The 22070-nt window shown below is 64.7% G+C and overlaps 3 protein-coding genes across 5 annotated transcripts; 1 reads left to right on the top strand and 2 right to left on the bottom strand.

Moving 5' to 3' along the window:
- Positions 1 to 1773: 1773 nt before the first annotated feature.
- ACTG1 (actin gamma 1) lies at positions 1774 to 4828 on the bottom strand. Its single transcript, XM_055696132.1, has 6 exons — positions 4703 to 4828; positions 4222 to 4354; positions 3867 to 4106; positions 3106 to 3544; positions 2811 to 2992; positions 1774 to 2721 (listed from the first exon to the last, which is right to left on the bottom strand). The coding sequence occupies exons 2-6, from the start codon at positions 4342 to 4344 to the stop codon at positions 2578 to 2580; spliced, it is 1128 nt and encodes a 375-aa protein (XP_055552107.1). The 5' UTR covers positions 4345 to 4354; positions 4703 to 4828; the 3' UTR covers positions 1774 to 2577.
- Positions 4829 to 8893: 4065 nt separating this feature from the next.
- Positions 8894 to 12400, top strand: FSCN2 (fascin actin-bundling protein 2, retinal). Its single transcript, XM_005436347.3, has 5 exons — positions 8894 to 10238; positions 11298 to 11454; positions 11558 to 11679; positions 11765 to 11932; positions 12021 to 12400. The coding sequence occupies exons 1-5, from the start codon at positions 9416 to 9418 to the stop codon at positions 12224 to 12226; spliced, it is 1476 nt and encodes a 491-aa protein (XP_005436404.1). The 5' UTR covers positions 8894 to 9415; the 3' UTR covers positions 12227 to 12400.
- A 358-nt stretch (positions 12401 to 12758) lies between these two features.
- On the bottom strand, positions 12759 to 22067 carry FAAP100 (FA core complex associated protein 100). Of its 3 annotated transcripts, none has more exons than XM_055696079.1 (10): positions 22015 to 22067; positions 21467 to 21654; positions 20404 to 20522; positions 19126 to 20090; positions 17791 to 17941; positions 16273 to 17066; positions 15602 to 15837; positions 14272 to 14388; positions 13668 to 13754; positions 12759 to 13529 (listed from the first exon to the last, which is right to left on the bottom strand). In XM_055696079.1, the coding sequence occupies exons 2-10, from the start codon at positions 21629 to 21631 to the stop codon at positions 13404 to 13406; spliced, it is 2760 nt and encodes a 919-aa protein (XP_055552054.1). In that variant the 5' UTR covers positions 21632 to 21654; positions 22015 to 22067; the 3' UTR covers positions 12759 to 13403. The 3 variants fall into 3 exon arrangements, 2 of the variants coding, with proteins under 2 accessions (XP_055552054.1, XP_055552063.1); XM_055696088.1 differs by having other exon boundaries at positions 15701 to 15837; XR_008729800.1 differs by lacking the exon at positions 12759 to 13529 and having other exon boundaries at positions 13734 to 13754; positions 15690 to 15837.
- Positions 22068 to 22070: the final 3 nt, after the last annotated feature.

The following is a 22070-nucleotide window of genomic DNA, read 5'->3' as shown; positions in this document are numbered from 1 at the left end:
GGCCAGGCAGGCAGGTGCAGGGCAGACAGCTGGGTGCATGGCGGGCAGGCTGGACAGGCAGACGGATGGAGGAACGGACACAGACAGACAGCTGGGGTGCGAGCCAGTTGGCAAGCACAGGTACCACAGGCTGGGTGGCCCCGGGGTACTCATCCTGCACCCAGCCCAGCCCCTGGGCAGCCGTGGGGGTGCCCAGGAGGGGGCAGGGGACACCCAGCCACCCCCCACCCCATGCTGGCCCCAGCCCCGGCTGTCATCTCGGCACTGTGTACTTGCACCTGCAGCTGCACTTTGCCACGGCCCCATCCTGCCCCCCGGCCAGGAGGGGTGCACACCCCTTCCCCCACACCCCCAAATCAACAGCCAGGGCCAGGTGGTGTCCCTGGCACAGAGGCGACGGTGACCCCAGCCCTGTGGCACTGCAGCTGCTGCTTGTACCCTGGCCATGCAGGGATAGCCACGGTGCCACGGATCGAGGGGCTGCGGTTCAGCCAGGACCCCTGCAGGGCTGCCACCGGGCTCCTAGTGCCACCGCAGCTCCAGCAGCCTGGTCAAGGACAAGGACGCTCTGGGGTCAGCCAGGCAGTGGTGTCACCATGGGACATGCCAGGAGCAACGTGGCACAGTGCGGCACGGTGCAACACAACATGGTACCCTGACCCTGGCACGGCACAACATGGCACAGCACCCTGCGGCCCACTGTGCTGCGGTGCCACACAAGCAGAGGGACCTTGTGCCAGCACTGCCACTGCTTCGGGCCACCTGAGCACCCCTGGCCACAGCTCGTCCTCCCCTGCCACAGCCGGTGTCCTGGCGGCTCGGTGACATCCTCTTCCCCGTGATGCCTCACCATCCCCCTTGGCGGTCACAGCCACCCATCGTGCCTGTGGCCAGCCGCTCTCCTGGGGACACTGAGAGCAGGGCAAGCAGGTGCAGGTCTACACAAGCCCGTGGCCACCCCGAGGGCTCCAACGCGGCTGGGTGCCCCTGGAACAAATGCCACCCACCTGGCCACGGGGTGCTGTGCTCCATGCCTGCTCTGCGGTGATGGAGGAGGAAGAGCGTGGGCCCGGCTGGAGATGCCCGTACAGGAGCGGGGCTGGTGGGCAGTGCACGCTACCAGGGCTACCAGGCACGGCAGCAACGAGCCGGCCTTCGGTGGAGAACCAGCCTGGCACCGGGCCGGGATCTGTGCCGGCTGCGCCATGGGGCTGGTGGACAGGCTCCAGCTGTTTCCTGGTGCAGGACGGCAGCAAGCAGGGTGAGAGAGGCAAGGGCCTAATTGAAGCAACACAGCCTGACCTTGGGTGTTGGGGTTAATTAGCAGGTTTCTCTCTCCCCTCAGAAATGAGGGCAGCACGCAGCAGGGCCATGGAACCCCAGGCTCAGGGAGCTCTCTCCTCCAGCCAGCTAGGTCACCCCAAGCAAAGGGCTGGGGAGGGCCTGCAGCCCCAGGCCCCCCAGCAGCTGCCCCCCCTGCCATGCTGGGCTGGGGGCTCCCACCCCACACACTTCTGCCCAGAACAGTAGGGAGCCCCCATGGCAGCAGACCCACCACACCAGGCAGCTGTGCCAAACCAGCTCTGGGAGCAGAGGGACATGCTCCAGCACCAGGGCAGTGGCCATCACCATTCCTCCAAGGCTTCCTCAGCACCTAAACAGCCATTTTTCAACCCAAAAGCAACATCACAGCTTTACCACCAACTCCCAGGTGTCATACACTGTGGACAAGCCCAGCCCCTGCCCTGCCACCGAGCACACACAGCCCCAGGGTAGAGTTTACTGCAGCGCTTTTTTTTTTTTTTTATTTTCCTTACACAATGATGTGTTGTTGGGCATTACAATTTCTCAACTTTAGGATGACTTACAAATTTTGGTTTCCTACCATCATGTGAGAACATTAAGGCAACGTACAAAAATCTTACATAAATTAAACGATGCATAAATTTACAGGTGTAAATGCAAAGTTTCAGCAACTCAAGTTGAGTAACTTCAGCCCCATGATGTCAACTGGGATACGGGTGGGGAGGAGAATGAAGACTGGTTCATAAGGCTCGGATGTGATATGTTTTCCCAACCTTGCTAGAACGGCAGCAACAGAAGTGAATTCTCAGTGGACTCCTACCAGCCTCTACAGGAAATCTGGAATACTCCACACTGGATGTACAGCAAGTCTGACTCCAAATACCCTGTATACACTGGTCCCAGCCCAGGACGCGGGGCCACTGTCAGTGTCATGAGCTGTGGAAGCCCCAGTCAGGCACAGGCCCTCCTCCACAGCACAGTGCCATGGCAGCCCCGTGGCCAGGAGCAGATCTGTACAGGGTATTTTGCTCAGGTGTACACCAAGGGAAAGGTTAACTCAAATAAACAAGGTCAAATCAAGTGACAGCTCAACCATCCAGTGCTGACATGTGTCTAACATCAGGTACAAACTTTCCAAGGGCAAGTTTTCTTTTGAAAGAAGGCTTATTCCAGTTTTATGAGGCTAGCATGAGGTGTATAGATTTGCCTGGGCAAACATATACTAGTGAGACAACTCATGCAGCAGGTGCCGTGCACCTGCCAGCAGTCCATTTAGAAGCATTTACGGTGGACAATGGATGGGCCAGACTCATCGTACTCCTGCTTGCTGATCCACATCTGCTGGAAGGTGGATAGCGAGGCCAGGATGGAGCCACCAATCCAGACTGAGTATTTGCGCTCAGGTGGGGCAATGATCTGCAAGAGAGCGAGTGTGGTCAGAGCGGCCCCTGCGTTCTCCCCTCCATGTGGCCCCATCTGCTGTGGGATGAGGGAGCGTTTCTTACCTTGATCTTCATCGTGCTGGGCGCCAGGGCTGTGATCTCCTTCTGCATCCTGTCAGCAATACCGGGGTACATGGTGGTACCACCAGATAACACTGTGTTGGCATACAGGTCCTTCCTGATGTCCACATCACACTTCATGATGGAGTTGAATGTGGTCTCGTGAATGCCGCAGGACTCCATACCTGGGGAGAAGAGTTGTGGGTGCGTTAGTACCCACACAGCATTTCGCTTTGGTCATGCCAACCCCACACCACAGAGGCAACCTTGGCAATAACCGCCCCGGCCCACAACCTACCCAGGAAAGAGGGCTGGAAGAGGGCTTCTGGACACCTGAACCTCTCGTTACCGATGGTGATCACCTGGCCATCGGGCAGCTCATAGCTCTTCTCCAGGGAGGAGGAAGAGGCAGCAGTCGCCATCTCCTGTTCGAAGTCCAGGGCAACGTAACACAGCTTTTCCTTTATGTCACGGACAATTTCCCTTTCAGCTGTGGTGGTGAAGCTGTAGCCTCTTTCTGTCAGGATCTTCATGAGGTAGTCTGTCAGGTCACGGCCAGCCAAGTCCAGGCGCAGGATGGCGTGGGGCAGAGCATAACCCTCGTAGATGGGCACAGTGTGGGTGACACCATCCCCGGAGTCCATAACAATACCAGTGGTACGACCAGAGGCATACAGGGACAGCACAGCCTGGATAGCCACATACATGGCTGGGGTGTTGAAGGTCTCAAACATGATCTGGAAGCAAGAGGAGAAGAAAAATTATTAGTGGCAAGTAGTGAGCTGGGTCACTCACACCCACGTTAGAACATGCATGCTGACATGCAGAAAAAAAAACAAAACCAAGTGTGTGAAGGAAAAAAAAGCAAAGAACGCAGGCAGAAAACACAAATGAAAGAAACCTGAGGCGTCAAGGAAGAAATGCCGGGAGTACAGAACCCTGAAAACATTGGGAGAAAAAACAAAAGAAAATAAAACAGAAGCTCAGGTTTGAGATGTCGTAAGGGAAGTCTGGGAACGAGATGTGAGGGGGGGGCGGCCGCCAGGCCAGCGGCGGTACCTGTGTCATCTTCTCCCTGTTGGCCTTGGGGTTGAGGGGGGCCTCTGTGAGCAGCACGGGGTGCTCCTCGGGGGCCACGCGCAGCTCGTTGTAGAAGGTGTGGTGCCAGATCTTCTCCATGTCATCCCAGTTGGTGACAATGCCGTGCTCGATGGGGTACTTCAGCGTCAGGATGCCCCGCTTGCTCTGCGCCTCATCCCCCACGTAGCTGTCCTTCTGCCCCATGCCCACCATCACGCCCTGGGGAAGCGAGGGGGAGTCAGAGCCCACCCGGACGGCGGTACCGGGCCCTCCACCCCCATCCGGGCACCGGCCCTGAGCAGCGGGCCCCCGCCCTCACCCGTCCCCCACCTACCTGGTGCCGCGGGCGCCCGACGATGGAGGGGAAAACGGCGCGGGGGGCGTCATCCCCGGCGAAACCGGCCTTGCACATGCCGGAGCCGTTGTCGATGACGAGGGCAGCGATCTCCTCTTCCATGGCGGAGGCTCTGCGGGGTGGGGGGCGGCCCCGGTCAGCGAACCCGCCCCGGGAGACCGCGCTGGCGGTGGGCCAGGCCCGCCCCCCCCCGTTCCACCCCGTATTTGAATCGCCCGCGCTCTGACGTCACCCACCGCCGCCACCAATCGCGCCGCGCCCCGCCACACCCCGACCAGACCGCTCCGACGGGCGAGACCATTCCCCCCCCGGCGCGGGGGGGTGGGGGGTACGCGCACACATCCCCACACACGCTCAGGGCCGCAAGCCACAACCCGGCACGGAGCGAGCCGCCGCCCCGGGGGCTGTCAGCAAAGGGGTGGCTGGGCCGCGGACCACGCCCCGGGGCCAGTATCGGTACCTGTGCGGGGGAAGTTGCTCTCGGCGCTGGGGAGACGATGCCGCCTGGTCCGCTGCCGCCGGCTGAGTGAGACCGGCCGCGTCCCAGCCCCGCGCTTTTATACCCAGGGGGCGACGGCCCCGCCCGCCCGGCCGAGAACATCGCCATATATGGAGATCTTTCAGAAACACGCGCTCTCATTGGCTGGCGCGGCCCCGGCCACGTGGGGCGGCTGCGGGACTGCCCCCGCCCCGCGGCACCCCGGAACCTGCATGGGGGGGGGGGGGGGGGGGGGGTCGGCGGCGACCCCCGGTTCCCGGAGATGGGGGGACCCCCCGCCCACCAGCACCCCCGCCAGCACCGGGCACCCCCCCCCAGTGCCCGCTAACCCCTCCGCTAGCGCCAGGCACCGGCGGGCCTTGCCGGGCCTGGCCCCGCACCCCAAAGGTGGCACCGGGCACCCCCCCCCCCGGGCACCCCCCGGGCAGCACGTGCGCAGCCTCGGGCAGCACGTGCACCCCACCCACGGGCATGTGCACCCACCCACGGCACCCCTCGAGCAGCACCTGTACCCCCACCCCACCCGGCGGCACCCCCCGGGCGCCCCACACCCTCCGTGCCAGCCCCCCTAGCAGCCCCCCGCCCCCCCGTCGGTGCCGCTGTGCATCCCACGGGTGCTGCGCCCCGGCATGGCCCCTCCAGCCGGGGGCCCCCTCAGCAGCTGTGCTCCTGCCGGCACCCACCAGCAGGCCGTGTGGGGCCATGGGTGCAGTGTGGTGCGCCAGACAGGCAGCACTGGCACCGCGCATGCAGCACCCCAGCAGCACCCAGCGCCGGGCACCCCAAAAATCTGCCTCAGCTCCAGGGCTGCTGCGTACTGGCTGACCCCCATGGATGGTGCCGAGGCCCTGCTCACGGTGCTGATGCCCCACAGGCACTGCTGTCACCTCATGGGTGGTGTTGACACCTCAGGGATGGTGCAGTGCACCCCACAGACAGAGCTGTGTGCCTCATGGATGGTGTAGGCACCCCACGGATGGTGCTGAGACTCCATACGTGGTGCCGAGACCCCACAGACAGTGCTGTGCACCCCACGGATGATGCTGATACCCCACAGACAGTGCTGTGCACCCCACGGATGATGCTGACACCCCACAGACAATGCTGACACTCCACAGATGATGCTGTGCACCCCATGGATGGTGCTGAACCCCATGGACAGTGCTGGCACCCCACAGTTGATGCTAAGACCCCACGGACGGTGCTGACACCCACGGATGATGCTGAGACCCCACAGACGGTGCTGACACCCCACAGACGGTGCCATGCACCCCATGGATGGCACCCTGCCAGGGCACAGCATCCCCCATGGGCACCCCTGGCTGCGCCACCCCAGCCAGCACCTCTCCCCTCACAGAGCTGCACCAGCCCCCCTGGCCCCCCCACTCTGGCAGCCCCCACCAGCCTGGGGCCCCCCTTGTGTCTGAGCCCCCCTGCTTCATCGGGGGGCACCCATGGGCCACATGCCCCATGCTGCCGCCAGGTGACATGGGCATGGCTCCCACCAGTGCACCGGGCTGGTGACCCACGTGCCATGCTGGAGACCCCTCCGCTGTGCCAGCTGGCTGTGTGCCGCAGCCCATAGCCATGCACTGTGCCCGTGGCCCATGCACCCACCGCCCACTGCGGCTCTCACACCTCCAGCCCCTCTGTGCTGGCCAGGTCCGGGGAGGTGGTGGCCACTGGCCTCGCCACCACCGGCATCTGTGCCCGGAGTGGATGGCAGAGGAATCTGGCCGTGCTGCCAGGGATTCCCAGCACTGCTCGGTGACGAAGCACCGTGTGCTGAGGCCTTCCCCGGCAGGCCCTGGTACCACCGGTGGCTGAGCCGTGATGGGTGGCATGGGGGGGTGCCAGTGGCGGCAGGGTCGGGGTGCCGGGGCATGGTGCAGGGTGCTGCTGGCACTGGGTGGCTGGTAGAGGGTTGGGGGATCCTTCACAGGTGCTGGTGCAGCTCAAGGGGTCTCAACCCCATGCCAGCGCTGAGCAGCTGGTAGGCATGGGGGGCTGGTGGCCGGGGGGGCACCGGGGGGGCTGGCTTGGGGGGGGGTGTGCTGCACAGGTGACACCCGCATCCCACAGCTCCCCACCCCGGGGTGCAGGACCAGCTGGACCCCCGGCAGGCACACAGCGGCGGGGCTCCCCGCCACCGGCAGCCCACCGCCCGGGACTCGGGGGGCAGCGGGGTGGGGGTGTCCCGGGTGGCGAGGTGATACCGGGGGGGCCTGGGGCGGTGCCGGGTGCCAGCCCCGCCGCTTCCTCCTGCCCAAACAAGGCAGCCCCGGCGCCCGGTGAGTAAGGGCGGGCAGTGCGGGCAGTGCGGGCAGCGCGGGCAGGGCCCCGGGGTGCCCCCGCCCCGCAGGCAGCGCGTCCCGGCCGTATTAGGAGCGATCGGGCCGGTGGCAGCGGGACGCCCGGCCCCGACACCGCCCCGCGCCGCCGTGGGGACCTTGGCCCGGGCCGGGGGGGCGAGGAGAGGAGGAGGAGAAGGAAGAGGAGGAGGAAGGGCCGCATCCCGCCCCGCCCCGCTGCCTGTGCGCAGCCTCCATCGCCATGGGGACACACAGTCGCCATCCCGTTGCCATGGCGACACACGGTCACCGTCCCGTTGCCATGGTGAGGTACAGTCACCGTCCCCTCCTATTGCCATGGCGATGCACAGTCACCGTCTCCTCCCGTTGCCATAGTCATGCACAGCCACCGTCCCGTCGCCATGGCAACGGGCGGCTGTTAGGGGGGGCGGGGGTGATGAGGTGGTGATGGGGGTCCCCCCAGGCGGTACAGCCAGGCAGCGCCACGCAGCACCTGGACCCTGGCCTGATTCCCCCATTCCACCCCGCCATCCCCCACCCCACCCCCGTGGGCTGTTGTGGGGCAGCTGACCCCTCCCCCATCTGCCAGCCCTCACCACCGGCACCACGCTGGCTCTCAAGTCCAGGGAGGTGGGGGGGACCCGGGAAGGGTGCTGGATGGAGCCCAGGGTGGGGCCACCCACCCCAGCACCCCACGACCTCCAGGCTGGGGGCGCTGCCACGAGCATGTCGGCTCTAAGGAGCTGCCCCACTGAGGAGAGGTGTGTGAGGGTGTCCGGCTGTCCCCAGGCCGGGGGCACACAGGGACAGGCTGGGCTGTGGGGCAGGGCCCAGGCAGCGCCCCCCCCCCCCCCCCGAGGGGAACCTGACTCCCAGCCGGGGCTGGGGGGCGGGGGCGGGGGGGGGGGGGGGGGCGGGCAGCGCGTATAAATGCAGCTCCCGGCTGCTGTGTCAGGCAGGTGCTAGCAGGCACCCGCCGAGAGCCAGTGCTGCCACCCTGCCAGGCCCTGGGCTGCCCGTGTCCCCCCCCAGCCCCCTGGAGCCCCCAGCCCCTGCAGGACCCTGACCCACTTAGCCCTCCCCGGCTCCGAAAGCTGACCCGTATCCGTTTCGGTGGGGGGGTCAGTTACACCTCGCAGGCAGCACAGCTGCGGCTCGGGTAACGCAGCGGCTGGGGGGCCGTGGCACCCCTCCGGCATGGTAAGAGAGAGCGCAGCCATGAAAAAGTCATGAGGCAACCAATCCTGGGACCTATTTTCGGGAACAATAACTGGGTGCTGCACTGACACCGGAGCTGCGAGGCCGGGGGGATGGCGGCAGCGGGAGCCATGGTGGCCGGAGCCTCACATGCATCACCGGTGCATGGCCGGTCCCTGGCACAGGGGCTGGCACTGGGTGCCTGAGCACTTTGGGGTGCAGGCGATGCCAGGGCCTGGTGCCAGCGTGGGCAGAGCCTGTCCCCCAGTGCCTGTGGTGGAGCGTGGCTGGGGCCAGGGGTCTCCGTGGCTGCGTCTGTGCTGGTGGCAGGGGTCCCAGCTGGGCAGGAGTGGGGACTGTCCCCTGCACCCCTGTCCCCCACTGAGGCAGCACACCCCACCACTGTCACGAGCTTCAGGCACTTTCAGCCCTCTGGCGCTGGAGGACCCCAGACCCTGGGTGACAGGGGGGTTGTCCCAACCATCCCCCCGGTGGGCTGGGGAGGGGGGAGGCCAGGACCCCAATCCACAGCTGCAGGAGCGATTTGGGGCCACAGGACAGATGGAGGCCAAGGGCCCCAAAGCAGGATAAAAGGTTTAAACTAATCAAAATGCCTGGCTAATTGGTAAGGCGCTTAGGGGCTGGCCGGGAGGCGGCGCGGCTGGAGGTGACCTGCTGCTGAATCAGAGGGGCCGGTAACCTTAGCCCGCCGGGAACGGATACACCGCGGTGCCCGCGCCTGGATCGGGTTCCTGCCCAAGTTTTCCACCTGCAGCTCCGCGGCGGGACGGGTGAGAGCCACGCAGGACGGTGCTGTGGCCACGCACCCCAAGGAGCCAGCCAGTGGCTGCCGCGGTGCCCCCTTGCCCGGGGTCTCGGTGAAAGCCCTGCTGCAGGTGACGGGCACCCTGGTGCCCGTCGCAATCTGGCTGGATTTGGTAATCCTACCCGTGGCTAATTAAACGGGCCGTGGCCCCCGGCCCACCCCCGGCACCCCCCTGACGTGCCGTGCTGTGCCAAGCCACCCCGCGGGGCCAGTGCAGCTGCAGCACCGGGGCAGTGCGCACGTCCCCGCGGGCGCAGCCGGCCCCGCCGCGACGTCCGGGCTCAGCAGGGCCGGGGAGCCCCCGCCAGCCCCCCGGGGGCCACCCCACGCCGGCGGAAGATGCCAACAAATGGGATCCACCAGGTCCTGAAGATCCAGTTTGGGTTGATCAACTGTGAGAGCCGGTACCTGACGGCGGAGAGCTTTGGCTACAAGGTGAACGCCTCGGCACCCAGCCTGAAGCGCAAGCAGATCTGGACGCTGGAGCAGGATGAAGCCAACAGCTCTGTTGTCTTTCTCAAGAGCCACCTTGGCCGGTACCTGGGTGCTGACAAGGACGGGAAGGTGCGGTGCGAGGCCGAGCAGCCAGGCCGAGACGAGCGCTTCAGCATCATCACCCAGTCAGATGGGCGCTGGGCGCTGCAGTCGGCCCCGCACCGGCGTTTCTTCGGGGGCCGGGAGGATCAGCTCTCCTGCTTCGCCCCCACCGTGACGGAGGGCGAGCTCTGGACCGTGCACTTGGCCATGCACCCCCAGGCCAACCTGCTGAGCGTCAGCCGCCGCCGCTACGCCCACCTCAGCGCCCACGAGGATGAAATCGCCACTGACAGCAACCTGCCCTGGGGGGTGGACGCCCTCATCACCCTCTGCTTCCAGGACAAGAAGTACAGCCTGCGCACCGCTGACGAGCGCTACCTGCGCTGCGATGGCACGCTGGTGCCCGAGCCCGGCGCCCGTACCGGCTACACCCTCGAGTTCAAGGCGGGCAAGCTGGCTTTCAAGGACTGTGACGGGAAATATCTGGCACCTACGGGGCCCACTGGCACCCTCAAGTCCGGCCGCAGCTCCAAGCCGGGCAAAGATGAACTCTTCGACCTGGAGGAGAGCCACCCCCAGGTGGTCTTCACGGCGGCCAACGGCAGATACGTCTCCATCCGGCAGGGTAAGGTCTGCCCGTGCCATGCTGCCTGTTCCCTGCCCACCTCGGGACCTCTGGCTGCTCCCGGGGGGTCCCTAGGGATCAGGTCAGCCAAAAGCACCCATAGCTGTGAAGGGCTCCATGGGAGTGCCCCTGGGACCCCCCACCATGGGATAAGACCCCACAATAACAACCCCGTAGCGCAGCCTCTGCCCAGGGGAAGCCCTACAGCAACAGCAGGGCAAGGCCACTGCCACATCCCGCACTGCTCCCTGGGCACACAGGTGACCCCAGCCCCCCTGTGGGCACGGGGCACACAGACCCTGCCCAGGAGAAGGGCATGGGGCGGTCCTGCCTGCCCGGGGGGCTGTAGCCAGCGGGGCTGGGCTGGGAGCACCTGTGGGACTGTGCAGGGCTCTGGGGGTGTCTATAGGGGTGTGTGTATACACACACGTGTGTGAGCGGGGCTCTGTGGGTGTATGTGTACACACATGTGTGAGCAGGGCTCCACACCATGCCTGCAGGTACATGCATTTGTATGTGCAGCCCACGCACATTTGTGCACGGACGATACTGTGCACGCACGTGTGTGCGCAGCTCAACACAGCCCATACATGTGCGCACAGGGCTGTGCCCAGCACAGTGCGTGCAGGCGTGTTTGCGTGTGCACGGCTCTGCAGTGCTGCAGGTGTGCACGTACGTGCAGGGCTCGGTGCAGCCATGGAGCAGGGGCTGAGCCTGGCAGCTCAGGCCAGACAGGAGGGGCTGCTGGATGGGAGCGCAGCCTCCAGAGCCCACAGCGGTCTGTGGGGGTCCGCAGGCCTGGTTGGCGATGCTGTGCCCACAGCTCCCCTAACATGCCCGCCCTTGTGCCAAGCAGCTTAGGGCCGGGTACGGTGGTGGGCAGGCTATAAATAGGGGGTTTGTGCACCGTGGTGCTAACCAGATGGACGTGGTAGCAATCAGATTAACCAGCCCAATTAGCACGATTGTTTGCAGAAGGATTTACCGCTGCTGTGGAGGGGCCAGGGGAGGGAGAGCGCAGCTGCGCTCACCGGCACACGTGGCTGCTCCTGCCCGCAGGCGTCAACGTCTCGGCGAACCAGGACGAGGAGTTGAACCATGAGACCTTCCAGCTCCAGATTGACCGCGACACCAACAAGTGCAGCCTGCACACCAACACCGGCAGCTACTGGACCCTCGTGGCCCACGGGGGCATCCAGGCCCTGGCCACCGAAGTGTGAGTGGTGCCGTGCCACGGCGTGGGGCTCTGGGGCAGCTGGGGCAGGGGGGCTGGGGAGGTGGACAGGCTGCCCTGGCTCACCCTCTCCCTCCAACACCAGTGCTGCCAACACCATGTTTGACATAGAGTGGCGCGGGCGGCGGGTGGCCCTGCGCGCCAGCAATGGCCGGTACATCTGCACCAAGAAGAATGGGCAGCTGGCGGCAGTCAGCGATGCTGTGGGTAAGTGCTGGGGGCGGATGGAGGGCCAGGGGTCCTGGCGTCAGTCCCCCCACCTCAGGGTGCTCAGGGCCGGGCTCCCATACAGGGGAGGATGAGGAGTTCACCTTGAAGCTGATCAACCGCCCGATGCTGGTGCTACGGGGTGAGCACGGCTTTGTCTGCTACCACCGCGGCTCCAACCTGCTCGACTCCAACCGCTCTGTCTACGACGTCTTCCACATGAGCTTCAGCGACGGCGCCTACCAGATCCGAGGTGAGCCACTGGGCGAGGGTCTACCAGGGTGGGGGGCTACCAGGGGTCTAGCCAGACCCTGCTGACAGCCCGTGGGGACTCTCTGCAGGTCAGGGGGGCAAGTTCTGGTACGTGGCCAGCAGCGGCTCAGTGTGCAGTGATGGGGACCTCTCCGAGGATTTCTTCTTCGAGTTCCGGGAGCGGGGACGTGTTGCCATCAAAGGGAAGAATGGCCGGTACCTGCGTGGGGACCCGGCTGGCACCCTGCGCGCTGACAGCGAGTCCGTGCTGCGGGCAACGCTCTGGGAGTACTGACCTGCCTGGCCCCGGACCCTCCACTGCTGCAGCCCCCAGCCCACCTGGGGGCACTAGCTGTCCCCAGGCAAAGGATGGCAGTGGAGCCGGCAGTGGCACCATCCATGGCAGCTGTGTCCCGACCCCCCCTGACGCACCACAATAAAGTCAGTCTGGATCACACCAGGGCAGCACCTCGTCCTCCTTCCCCCCTCTGCTGCACCCAAGATCCGACCCCGTCCCCCTCCCCATGCCCTGCAATCCCAGGAAGAGAGTGCCGCCCCACGGGACCCCCTAGGCAAAGGGGGGTCCTGGCCCCCCCCAGAGCTGCCGGGCGGTGGGCACAGGGCCCCAGGGTACCACAGGGGTGGCTGGGGGTAGGGGCTGGAGCCCAGAGAGGCTGCGATGCCAATGGACCCTCTGCCAGGCTGGGAGAGGAGGGGGGGGGGCTGCAACCTGGCTGGGGACTGGGGGGGTGGGCAGCAGTGGAACCCCTCCAGGAGCTGGCAGGGCCCTGCTGGGAGATGGAAAAGGAAAAGAGACGGGCACTTGCTGAGCGGCACGATCGTTTTCATGGCAGACGACAGATTTACAGATACTGGAGCGGTGCGGGGAAGGACTGGGCCAAAACACGCTGCACCACCACAGAAATACAAGATCATTTATAGAAACAACGGGGGAGTGGAAAACCCCCTCCCCTGCCCAGCAGAAAACGGGGCTCCCCCGGGCAGGCACCCGCTGGGCACCCTGGCACAGCACCCTGTTTATCCTGATCCTGAAAGGCAAGGCGGCATGGGGGCACAGCCCGCAGCCGGCACAGCACGGCAGCCGCTGGGAGAGCGCTAAACTACCACGGCTAGAATGATCCACAAGACAGCACGGCCCCGGGGGCTGCCCACCGGTGTGGCAGGCTGGGGAGGGGGGGAGCGGCAGGGCTGGGCTGGGCCAGCCCAGAAGCCCCCACTCTGCCGCCGGAGCCCCGCAACCCTCCGGTGTTGCCAACAACACGACCACAAAACACGCACACACACACGCCCCCCACCTGGACCACCACCAGGGCCTCCCTGCCCTCGCTGCCAGCCCTCCCACCCGCACCCGCTCCTCCTCCTGTGGGGGTCTCTCCCCGCTGCTGGCCTGGCAGGGCCCACCCCGGCCAGCGGGGCTCGGGGCCCCCAGGGTGCACTGCCCACCCCCCTGCTCACAGCAGAACAAGGCTGGGGTTGCGGAGCTGCCTGTAGATGTGCAAGAGCTTCTCGGCCGTGGTAGCCCCCTCCTCGCCGAGGGGCAGCCGGTCGCGTAGGGTCTGCGCCTCCTTCAGCAGCATCTGTACAAGGGAGACTGAACTTCAGACACGCGCATCGGTTTGGGGCTGCGGTGGGGGATCCCAGTGGCGCGCAGCATACCAGGAGGGGACCAAGGCACAGTGGGCACCTGCCGCCCCCAGCACGGGCTTGCAGCTCACCTCGTGGTTGGCCTGGATCTGGCGCAGGTACTGCATGCGAAGGTCAGGGGGGCCCGAGCCCTGTGCTGCCTGCTCCAGCACTAGTGCCTGTGGGGAGCAGAGAGCGCTGCTGGGGCGGGCAGCGGGAGAGCCGGCTGCGGCAGCACCCAGCCCCAGGGAGCCCCAGCCCTGGCTCGGGGCAGGAGGCAGGTCTCCACCTGGCAGCCACGCTGCCCTGCGCTCCCCAGGCCTGGCATCACGCTTGCCAGCACCGAAGCGCCTCCGGGAAGGCTGCCAGCCCCCACGTGCCACAGGGTCCGCGCTCTGTTTAGCTGCCAAACTGACCGGTGCCTGTTTCCAGGGCAGACGGCCGGCACCTCCCGGGGCTCCATGGCCCAAACGCCCAGAGCCGAGGCTGGGGGCTCGGGAAGGGAGCAGGGTCCGTGATGGTCCCACTCCCCAGCCCTGCTAGAGGGCAGGCTGGTTTGCCACACGGTGGTGCCAGAGAAACCCTCCCAGAGCACTCGGCTGTAGCTCCTGGATTTGGCCTGGGGGCTCTGGCTTGGTCCCTGGGGGCCACCTGCACACAGTGGCACAGCCCCGCAGCCAGCGGTGCTGAGCGTACCTGGATGCGCCGGATGACGGCGTGGTGCATCCTGCACATGTCAGCCAGGGATGGGCTCTCCATCACGATCTCCACGGCCTGGATGGGACCCGCAGGGCTGAGGTCGTTCATGGCCACCTGGGACAGTAAGCACATCCACGCTGCAATCATCACCAGGCAGGGGAGGGGGCGAGGGTGGCCCCAGGACCCCTCCCCACAGGCACAGGGCTCCCCAAGAGGCTTTCCTCCCCCACCCATACTCCTGCACCCCCCAAACCCATTTGCTCTACAGCCTGGTACAGGCAAACACAGCGGAGATGCTGCCAGCCCAGCTGGGTACCTCAGACCCCTTGCCCAGCCCCTCCGAGGGGCGTTTGCCCCTCGCCTGGTGGCCACCAGGCCACAGGCGAGGCCTTGCCCGCTCCTTCAGCCCCAGCAGGAGCGGCAGCAGGGGCAGGTGCTGCAGCCGGCAGAGTGGCCGCTGGCCTGGCCCAGCGCTGCGGGGGGTGAGTGGATGCCCGTTCCCCGAGGGGACGCAGGCTGCCACCCCAGCAGATTTAATCCGCCAGGCTTAGCCCAAGCAGAATTAACATTGTCACTAATCGCACTGGCAATATTAGAGCTCTCAAGCGTGAATCAACCTGAGGCAGGTCATTGCCAGTGTGCAGGCAGCTGGGCCCCTCGGCACGGGATCAACCAGCCATGGCAGGAGAGCTGGGCAGCAATTACAATTTTTCTTTTGCATTTAGAGGGGGATTTTTGCATTAAAGAGGGACGAGCTGCAGCAGATCAGATTTACACCCTGAATCCACCCACATTTTCCCCTCACTTTGCAGAGCCAGCAAAGTTCAGCTGGTCGAACCAGCAGGGAAAGCCCATTTCTTACAGCAGCCAATCTTGACACCTGACTGGGGCCCCGCAAGCGGCTGAGGCTACCACATCTCAGTGGGGCTGGGCAAGAGATGGCCAGGAGCAGTAGACACACCGCTCCAGTGGAAAGGCTGCAGCAAAAAGCACCCACAAAGATCCTGAGGACCAGTGAAGGGATGCTGGGAGGGGAGCAGGCCCCTGTCTTTGCCTTCACAAGGCCAGCGTGCCGTGCAGGGACACAGCCACAGCCCACTGCCCTGCCTAGCAGGGAAATGACAGCATCTGGGGGACACACGCCCACCCAGAGAGGGAGGGAAGCGGCCACAGCCTTTGGGAAGTCCAGGGTTGGGAGAAGGGGGACTGGCAAGGCAGCCCGCCCAGCCGAGCACACAAGCCCCAGCCCCACAGCACAGCAGCCAGCAGGCTCCCCGGCAGCTGGACCCACAGGTGACAGCCTGGGGTCAGGATAGCAAGGCCATACATCACCCAGCTCCCTGGCATGGGCGAGGGGCTGCAGAACGAAGCCAGCTTCGTGGGACAGGCACGGGGAGTTTGTCTGCAGGGCTAACCCATTCCTTGCCTCTCGGACAAGCAGCTGCACCTCGCCTCCGTCTGGTGCTGCGCCACGCACCGATGCCACATTCCCACTGCTCAGCGCCTCGGCCCCAGCGTTCTCAGCCAGCAGCCAGCGCAGCGTGGCACAGCTCAGCGGGACATCTGGGGACAAAAGGAGAGAAAGCAGAGCTTGTTATGCCGCTGAATGCCCTCCCTGCGGCTCAGCAGCCCCACTCAGGCAGGAGCCATGCAGCCAGCACAGGAGGAAGCAGTGTGTGGCTGGTGCAGCCCCTGTGAGGCCAGGGCCTGACGCGGGGGCCGCTTCCCTCCCTGCTGAGACAAGCTGAGCTTGGTCATGCAACTGCCATCGCATCCATGCGCCAGTGCACGAGCAGACATGTGCTGAGGTGGTGACTGTGTGGGGTCACGCAGCCCTCCTCACCCAAGGAAAGGGCTGGTGACCATCCCAGCCTGCACGCACAGGCTGTGACAGTGCCACCCCGGCCTCTCCTGGCATGGCCACAAGCCGGGATGCAAGCACCTCTGCCCAGGGAGATACCCCAGAGGCTCCTGAGACACTCCTCTCCAGGGACTCACCCGAGCCGGAGGTTTTCAGCGTGTTTTTCAGCAGCTCCGAGGACACCCGGATGGATGCCGCTGACGGAGGCAGGTTCCCCTCTCCAGTGGCATGTGGCAGCTCGCCGGCTTTCACCCCCTTGGGCTCAGTCTGCTCCTGGGACACTTTGAGGAAGGTCTCCACAGGGTCTGGGGGGGCAGGGGGAGCAGCCACTGGCGGGGAGGCATCCAGCCCAGGGGGGCTGCTCTCGAAACGGAGGCACTGGAGCATGTCAATGGTGCATTCACTGAGGGGCAGGCAGATCCCCTCTCTGTCTGGGGAGAGGATGGGCGAGTCATCTGGCAGGAGGTCGTCCAAAGCCTCGGAGGAGTCTGAGCCGCTGCCCAAAATATCCCGTAAACTGTAGTAGAGAGCACAGGAGATGGTCAGAGGCAGGTCCAGCTTGGTGTCTGCGGCAGAGCCGAGGGGCAGTGTCAGCTCCCTCTTGTTCCCAGGGAGGAGGTGGTCGATGGGGAAGGTGAAAGTGGTGGCTGAATCCACGGATGACTCCTCCTCTAAGGCACAGGGGCTGGCCAGGAGCTGAACGCAGAGGGTCCAGCCCTCCTCCAGACTGTACTCGCTGCAGTTCTCCAGCAGACAGGAGATTGTAACGGTATCTTGGAGCAGGAGGCAGCTCCAGTTAGCAGTGACGGTGCAAGCAATGGGCTTCTGGCCTTCCTGGCTGGACAGCAAAGCTGCGCTCACATTCATCACCTGGTTCAGGCTGGCCAGGGCTCGATTCTTCTGGTCCACTGCTTTCTTCAGGAAGGAAACTCTGCAAGGGCAAAGTGTCATTGCTAAAACAGCGGGAGGGACGGCAGCCAGGACACTGGGTCAGCAACAGGAGCACAGCAGGGGCCAGTGCCAAAGGCTGCTGCACGAAGGGCACTGTGCTGCTGCTGCAGATGAGCCAAACAGCCCCCAGCATGAGCCCGCTGCCCTGAGCTGCCCCAAGCTGCCATGGGAACTTGCCAGCTTCTTCTCCAAGGCACGCTACACCTGTGAGTCCCCACCAGCTGAGCTGAGCCTGAGGAGTGGCTCCAGCCAGCCAGACCCCAGGAATCCCCCTGCAAAGGGAGGGTGACTCGCCCAGATCCCCTCCCCACATGCAGATGGCTCTGGAGGCCAAAGGCACACGCCTGCCCTGCCTGTTACTGCCAACTTGGCAAGTGTGGTGGGCTGTCTGGGAGTGCCGGGCACCCTGCCTCTCCCACGTTCTGCCGCTGAGGCTGTAAACACCATCCTGCCTGCAGCGTCAAAACTGGCTGTGCCCAGGGGAGAGCGGGGCAGCCGGCGGGGCTGCCCCTAAACACTGGTTTTGTCCTATTGAGGGCAGGGGGGGCTTCCCAGCCAGGCTCCTGCACTCTGGGAAGGTAAACACTGGAGCAGTTACTGAACAGAGACCTCACGGCTGATGCAGAAAAGCCCTGCTCAGTGCCTATAAGCCCAGCAGCTCGCCAAGTGAGAACACAAGTGCGCCCAGTAGCCCTACCCTTTACCTCTCTGAGGTGTTGCCTATCCCGGACAACAGCTCCTTAATCCTCCGGCCAGCCTCGGCGGGCGTCAGCTCCACGTCAGCATCCTCGGGGCTGCATAAGTCACAGGTCATGAGGCGGCCTTTTGCAGACAAGGCCAGCAGCTCCGATTCACCTGTGGGGAGAGACCAGGGCAGGTCGGGCACCGAGGGGCAGCAGCGGGGGCCAGCAAGGCAGCCAGGGCTTCCCCAGCGTCAGGGGGATGCAGAGGGATGGGGGAGCACAGGATGGCACCACCTGCCCCAGGACAGCGGGAGCCGGAGGTATCGCTTCCGTCTGCAGCAGGGTACAATGGAGACAGGACACAGACCACAACAGCACGCCCACCTCAAACACAGCTCCCTGAGAAGGGGCCACCCCGCTGAAGGGAAACACGACCCCCCTCATGCCTGTCCTGTCCCCGTGGCTCCTGCTCACTGACAGCCCCACCGCCCCAGCCATGCTTCCCGGAGCTGGCTGCCCCCAAGCCAAGGCCAGCAGCTGGGGGCTGCAGCACACTGGGAGCCAGCGCTGCCATGCAGGGTCCCCGGCAGCGAGATGCATGCAGCTCTGCAGGCAGTGAGCGGGGTCTGGCAGAGGCAGGGTTGCCTGCCTTGCTCTTGCCTGGGTGCCCCAGGAGCCTCCCCTCGCTCACCTGCCCATTCTGGCCCCCTTTGCTCCTCATGCTGCTGCGGGGAAGGGGCTCAGCTATGGCTATGCGATGCTTTCCCCCCGTCTAGGCACTCAGCTGCCTTCCTCCGCTCCCAAGACGGGGGCTGAGGATGAGCACCGCACCTTGCTGTGTGCCCAGGCCACGGTCAGGCACTGCACGCTGCCCTTGCTGAGGAGGGGGACACAGTTAGCACCCAAGCTGTGGGGCTGGGGAGTGCAGAACGTGCAGGCTCCAAGCGGCCACACAGGAGCCCCCGGGCCAGACAGTGGCATGCCTGAGACCCCCTTTCTGCAGCGAGCCTCCTCCCAGCTTGCTCAGGGCTCCTCTGTGCGGGGCGCGCAGGGGGACAGGCAGGGCCAGTGCCCAGTGGGAACCTCTCTGGACCAGCCACCTCCTGCAACGCCGAGCAGAAAGGAACTGCGAAATGGGCAGGGAAGAGCCGGAGCTGCCAGCACGCCTCGCGTTCAGCCAGAGTTGGCATGCTTGACAGAAACGACTTACAAAAACGAGGGGAGTCAACAAGAACGGATGGAGGACGGAGCCCAATCTGGACCATAAGGAGGGGCGGAGACGTACGGGCTGGAATAGGCAGCTATCCTGCCCCACTCCACCCCAAGACCCAGTGCACGCCCCGCTGCCAGCAGTACCTTCTGACGCCCGAGAAGACAAGGAAAGAGCCACAACGCTACAGATACTTAAACTGGCTGGAGACAGGACAGGAGGCAGGACGCCGGTGCAGCTCTCTGTGTCTTCAGGATCGGAGGAGTCACCAACCCAGTCCAGGTCGACGGCAGAGATGTCCGAGTGCGTGCTGTAATACATTCGGCTGCCGCTGCTGCAGGCGGCGCAGAGAATGGGCCCACGCAAGTAGTACTCCCTGAGCTCCGGCACCGTCGCCTCCTCCCTCTGATCCGCTTTGACAGCCACCATCTTCCCGTAGTGGCCCACAGCCACCACGCAGTCACAGCCAGAGTCTCCAAAGAGCTGCTCGTCCTCAGCATCCTCTGCCGCCCTCCGCTCCGTTCTCAAGGCCCCAATGAAGACAATGGGCTCTTCCAAATGATGGAGGATCTTCACAGGGGGGTCTTGGTTTGAAACATCATGGCAGCCGTCAACAGGTGGTGAAGAGCTGAGGGCCTTCAGCGGCACGGAGCAAAGCTGTCCATCCGGGAAGCCACAGAGGATCATAGGTGACTCCAGCATGGCTGCATCAATCCCGAAGAGCAGGCTGAAGAGGGGCTCTTCCAGCACGAAGCCCCCCGAGCACCAGAGCCCCTCCCCGGACCCCATGGTGCCTGGGGAGGATGCACAGCACAGGACAGGCAGGAAGCGGGAGGGCGGGCCGTCCTCCTCCTCTCCGGGCTGGGGGCCAGGGCAGAAGCCCACCTCGCTGACCTGCCGGTATGGGGGACTCTCCTGCTCAGGACGCGGAAGCTCATGCAGTTTCATCCACCATTTGCCGTGAGCCTGGGACAAGGTGATGACAAAGTTGTTGAGGAGAGTGAACATGCACAGGCTGGAGTCTGGGAAGATGCAGGCATCCGAGTCCACAGGGAAGACACCGGAAGGGCAATTGCTTTCTTGGCCGTCGCCATCCGTCTGCTCCATTAACCTTCAAGCAAACAAGGAAGAGCTCTCAGCCAAGCCATGGGGCGAAGCCAGCTCTTCCCTTGGCTGCCTCTTACCCTGGCCCTCAGAAAGAAGCTCCCCGCAGCATAGCTTTTAGCATCTGCTGCAAGAGTGGCGATCCAGAGAGAGCCAGAGCTTCAAGCTGCATAAGGCTTCCTATGCCTGCAGGAGAACGGGCAGGGAGAGGGCAGCAGCGGACACCCAACACATCACCCCAGCTGTAGGAAGCAGCCCTGGGACTCCAGGGCTAATGGCATGGGGCTGGCTTGCATCCCTGGGGGTGACAGCCCGCTCACCTGCTCTGCTGGTCCAGGGAGACGCAGTAAATGCCACTCTGGGCACAGAGGATGTAGAGCTGCCGGGGCTGGGGCAGCAGCTCCACATGCCATACCCGGTCAGGGCACCGGTACACGGCCTGGGTGGAAAAGCAGAAAGAAATGTCACCTTCCTACAGCACCCAGAGGGACGGCGAGGATGGGGCTGCTCACCACAGGTGCGAGCGCTGAGGAAGCCACGGTGCCCACGCTGCCAGCCCAGGCAGAACTCTGCTCACCCGCACCAGGTGAAGAAAGAAACCACTCGCCGGACAATGCTCCCTCCCAGGCAACCCCAATGCAACTGCAAATTAAAGTGGTTATTTCCTGAAAACGCAGGTTACAAGCAATTTCCAGGAATAACTCTATACCTGGGCAGCACCACAGCTCGTGGACCCTGCTGGGCTTTCCCGGGTGAGGGGCAGCCGCCCTTGGTGAGGGGCGGCAGAGGGTCTGGTGCAGGGCTGCAGGTAATGAGGCAGCCCGCCACTCATGATCCCCGAGGGGAAGGAAAATAGCGATCAGAAAGCTGGTACATGATCTACTTTCCTGAGAAGGAGCGCAGTGTAGGAGGCAAATCCTGGTATTACAGTGATGGCTTTCTTAGAAATGATAATAAGAACAAATTAAAAAAAGAAGCTGTGTATAACTCGACACGACGACTGCTGTTAGTCACAGCAGAGACAATAGCGAAACCCTTTGTAGGTGAGAAATGAAAGAGATGTCGCTTTGCTTCGGGAGGAAAGAAAACCTTTCTAGTTTAATTAAACGTTTGCTTGCAAGTTTAAGAGAGGGGCCAGACAGCAGCACCCCCAGCCCCGGGAGGGGCCTTGGAGCCGGGTAAGGGGGTCCAGCGCTGCTCGTGGAGCGTGTCTGTGGATGGGGAGACCGCGCAGAGGGATCCCAGGACGGACTCTGGCCCCAGAGCAGGTGACCAGTGACAGGGGACGTTAGCACTATGCCGGTCCCGGGACAGCGGCCCCAGAGCACCCCGCTAGCACGGGGGAGCGGGGCAAAGCCCCCCCCCCGGCCCCCAGCCACTCACCTTCAGCACCTTCCCCTCCTGATCGTAGACGTAGACGAACTCGCTGCCGTTGGAGAGGTAGATCTCGTTCTCGTGGCACAGCACCCGGGGCTTGCCCGCCACCAGCCCCCCAACCGGGCAGCAGAAGCCGGCCAGGTAATCCACCCTGTGGCCCACCTGTGCCATGGTGCCGGAGGGGCGCTGCCAGCCTGGGGGGCAGGGATGGGGGTCAGCGCCGGGGGGCGGCGGGGGGGCTGCCCACACCCAGCTGGGCAGGGGACGGGGACCCTCCGGCAGGGCCCTGGGGGGCAAGACTGAGCGCGGGACCCCCCTCAAGGCCACTGACAGCCCCAGGCGCGCGGAGACCTAGTTCCACAGCCCCCACCCCCGACCGAGCCCCACAGCCCCCCTCATCCCGCAGGCCCAGTCCCCCCAGGCCACCCCATACCCCATTCCGGCTCCCCAGACCCGCCCCTACACAATCCCTTCAGTCTCAGCCCCCCATCCCGCCCCACACCTCAGGCCCCCCCATCCCGCCCCCCATCGCCTCCCGGCAGGGCTGCGGGTACCGGGCGGGGGGCGCGGGCGGCTCCGCTTTACGGCTGCGCGGCGGCCGCCGCAATGG

Source organism: Falco cherrug, chromosome 1 (genome assembly GCF_023634085.1).
Source record: "Falco cherrug isolate bFalChe1 chromosome 1, bFalChe1.pri, whole genome shotgun sequence".
Taxonomy (NCBI): Eukaryota; Metazoa; Chordata; class Aves; order Falconiformes; family Falconidae; genus Falco; species Falco cherrug.
This window is presented reverse-complemented; position numbering and strand designations above follow the sequence as displayed.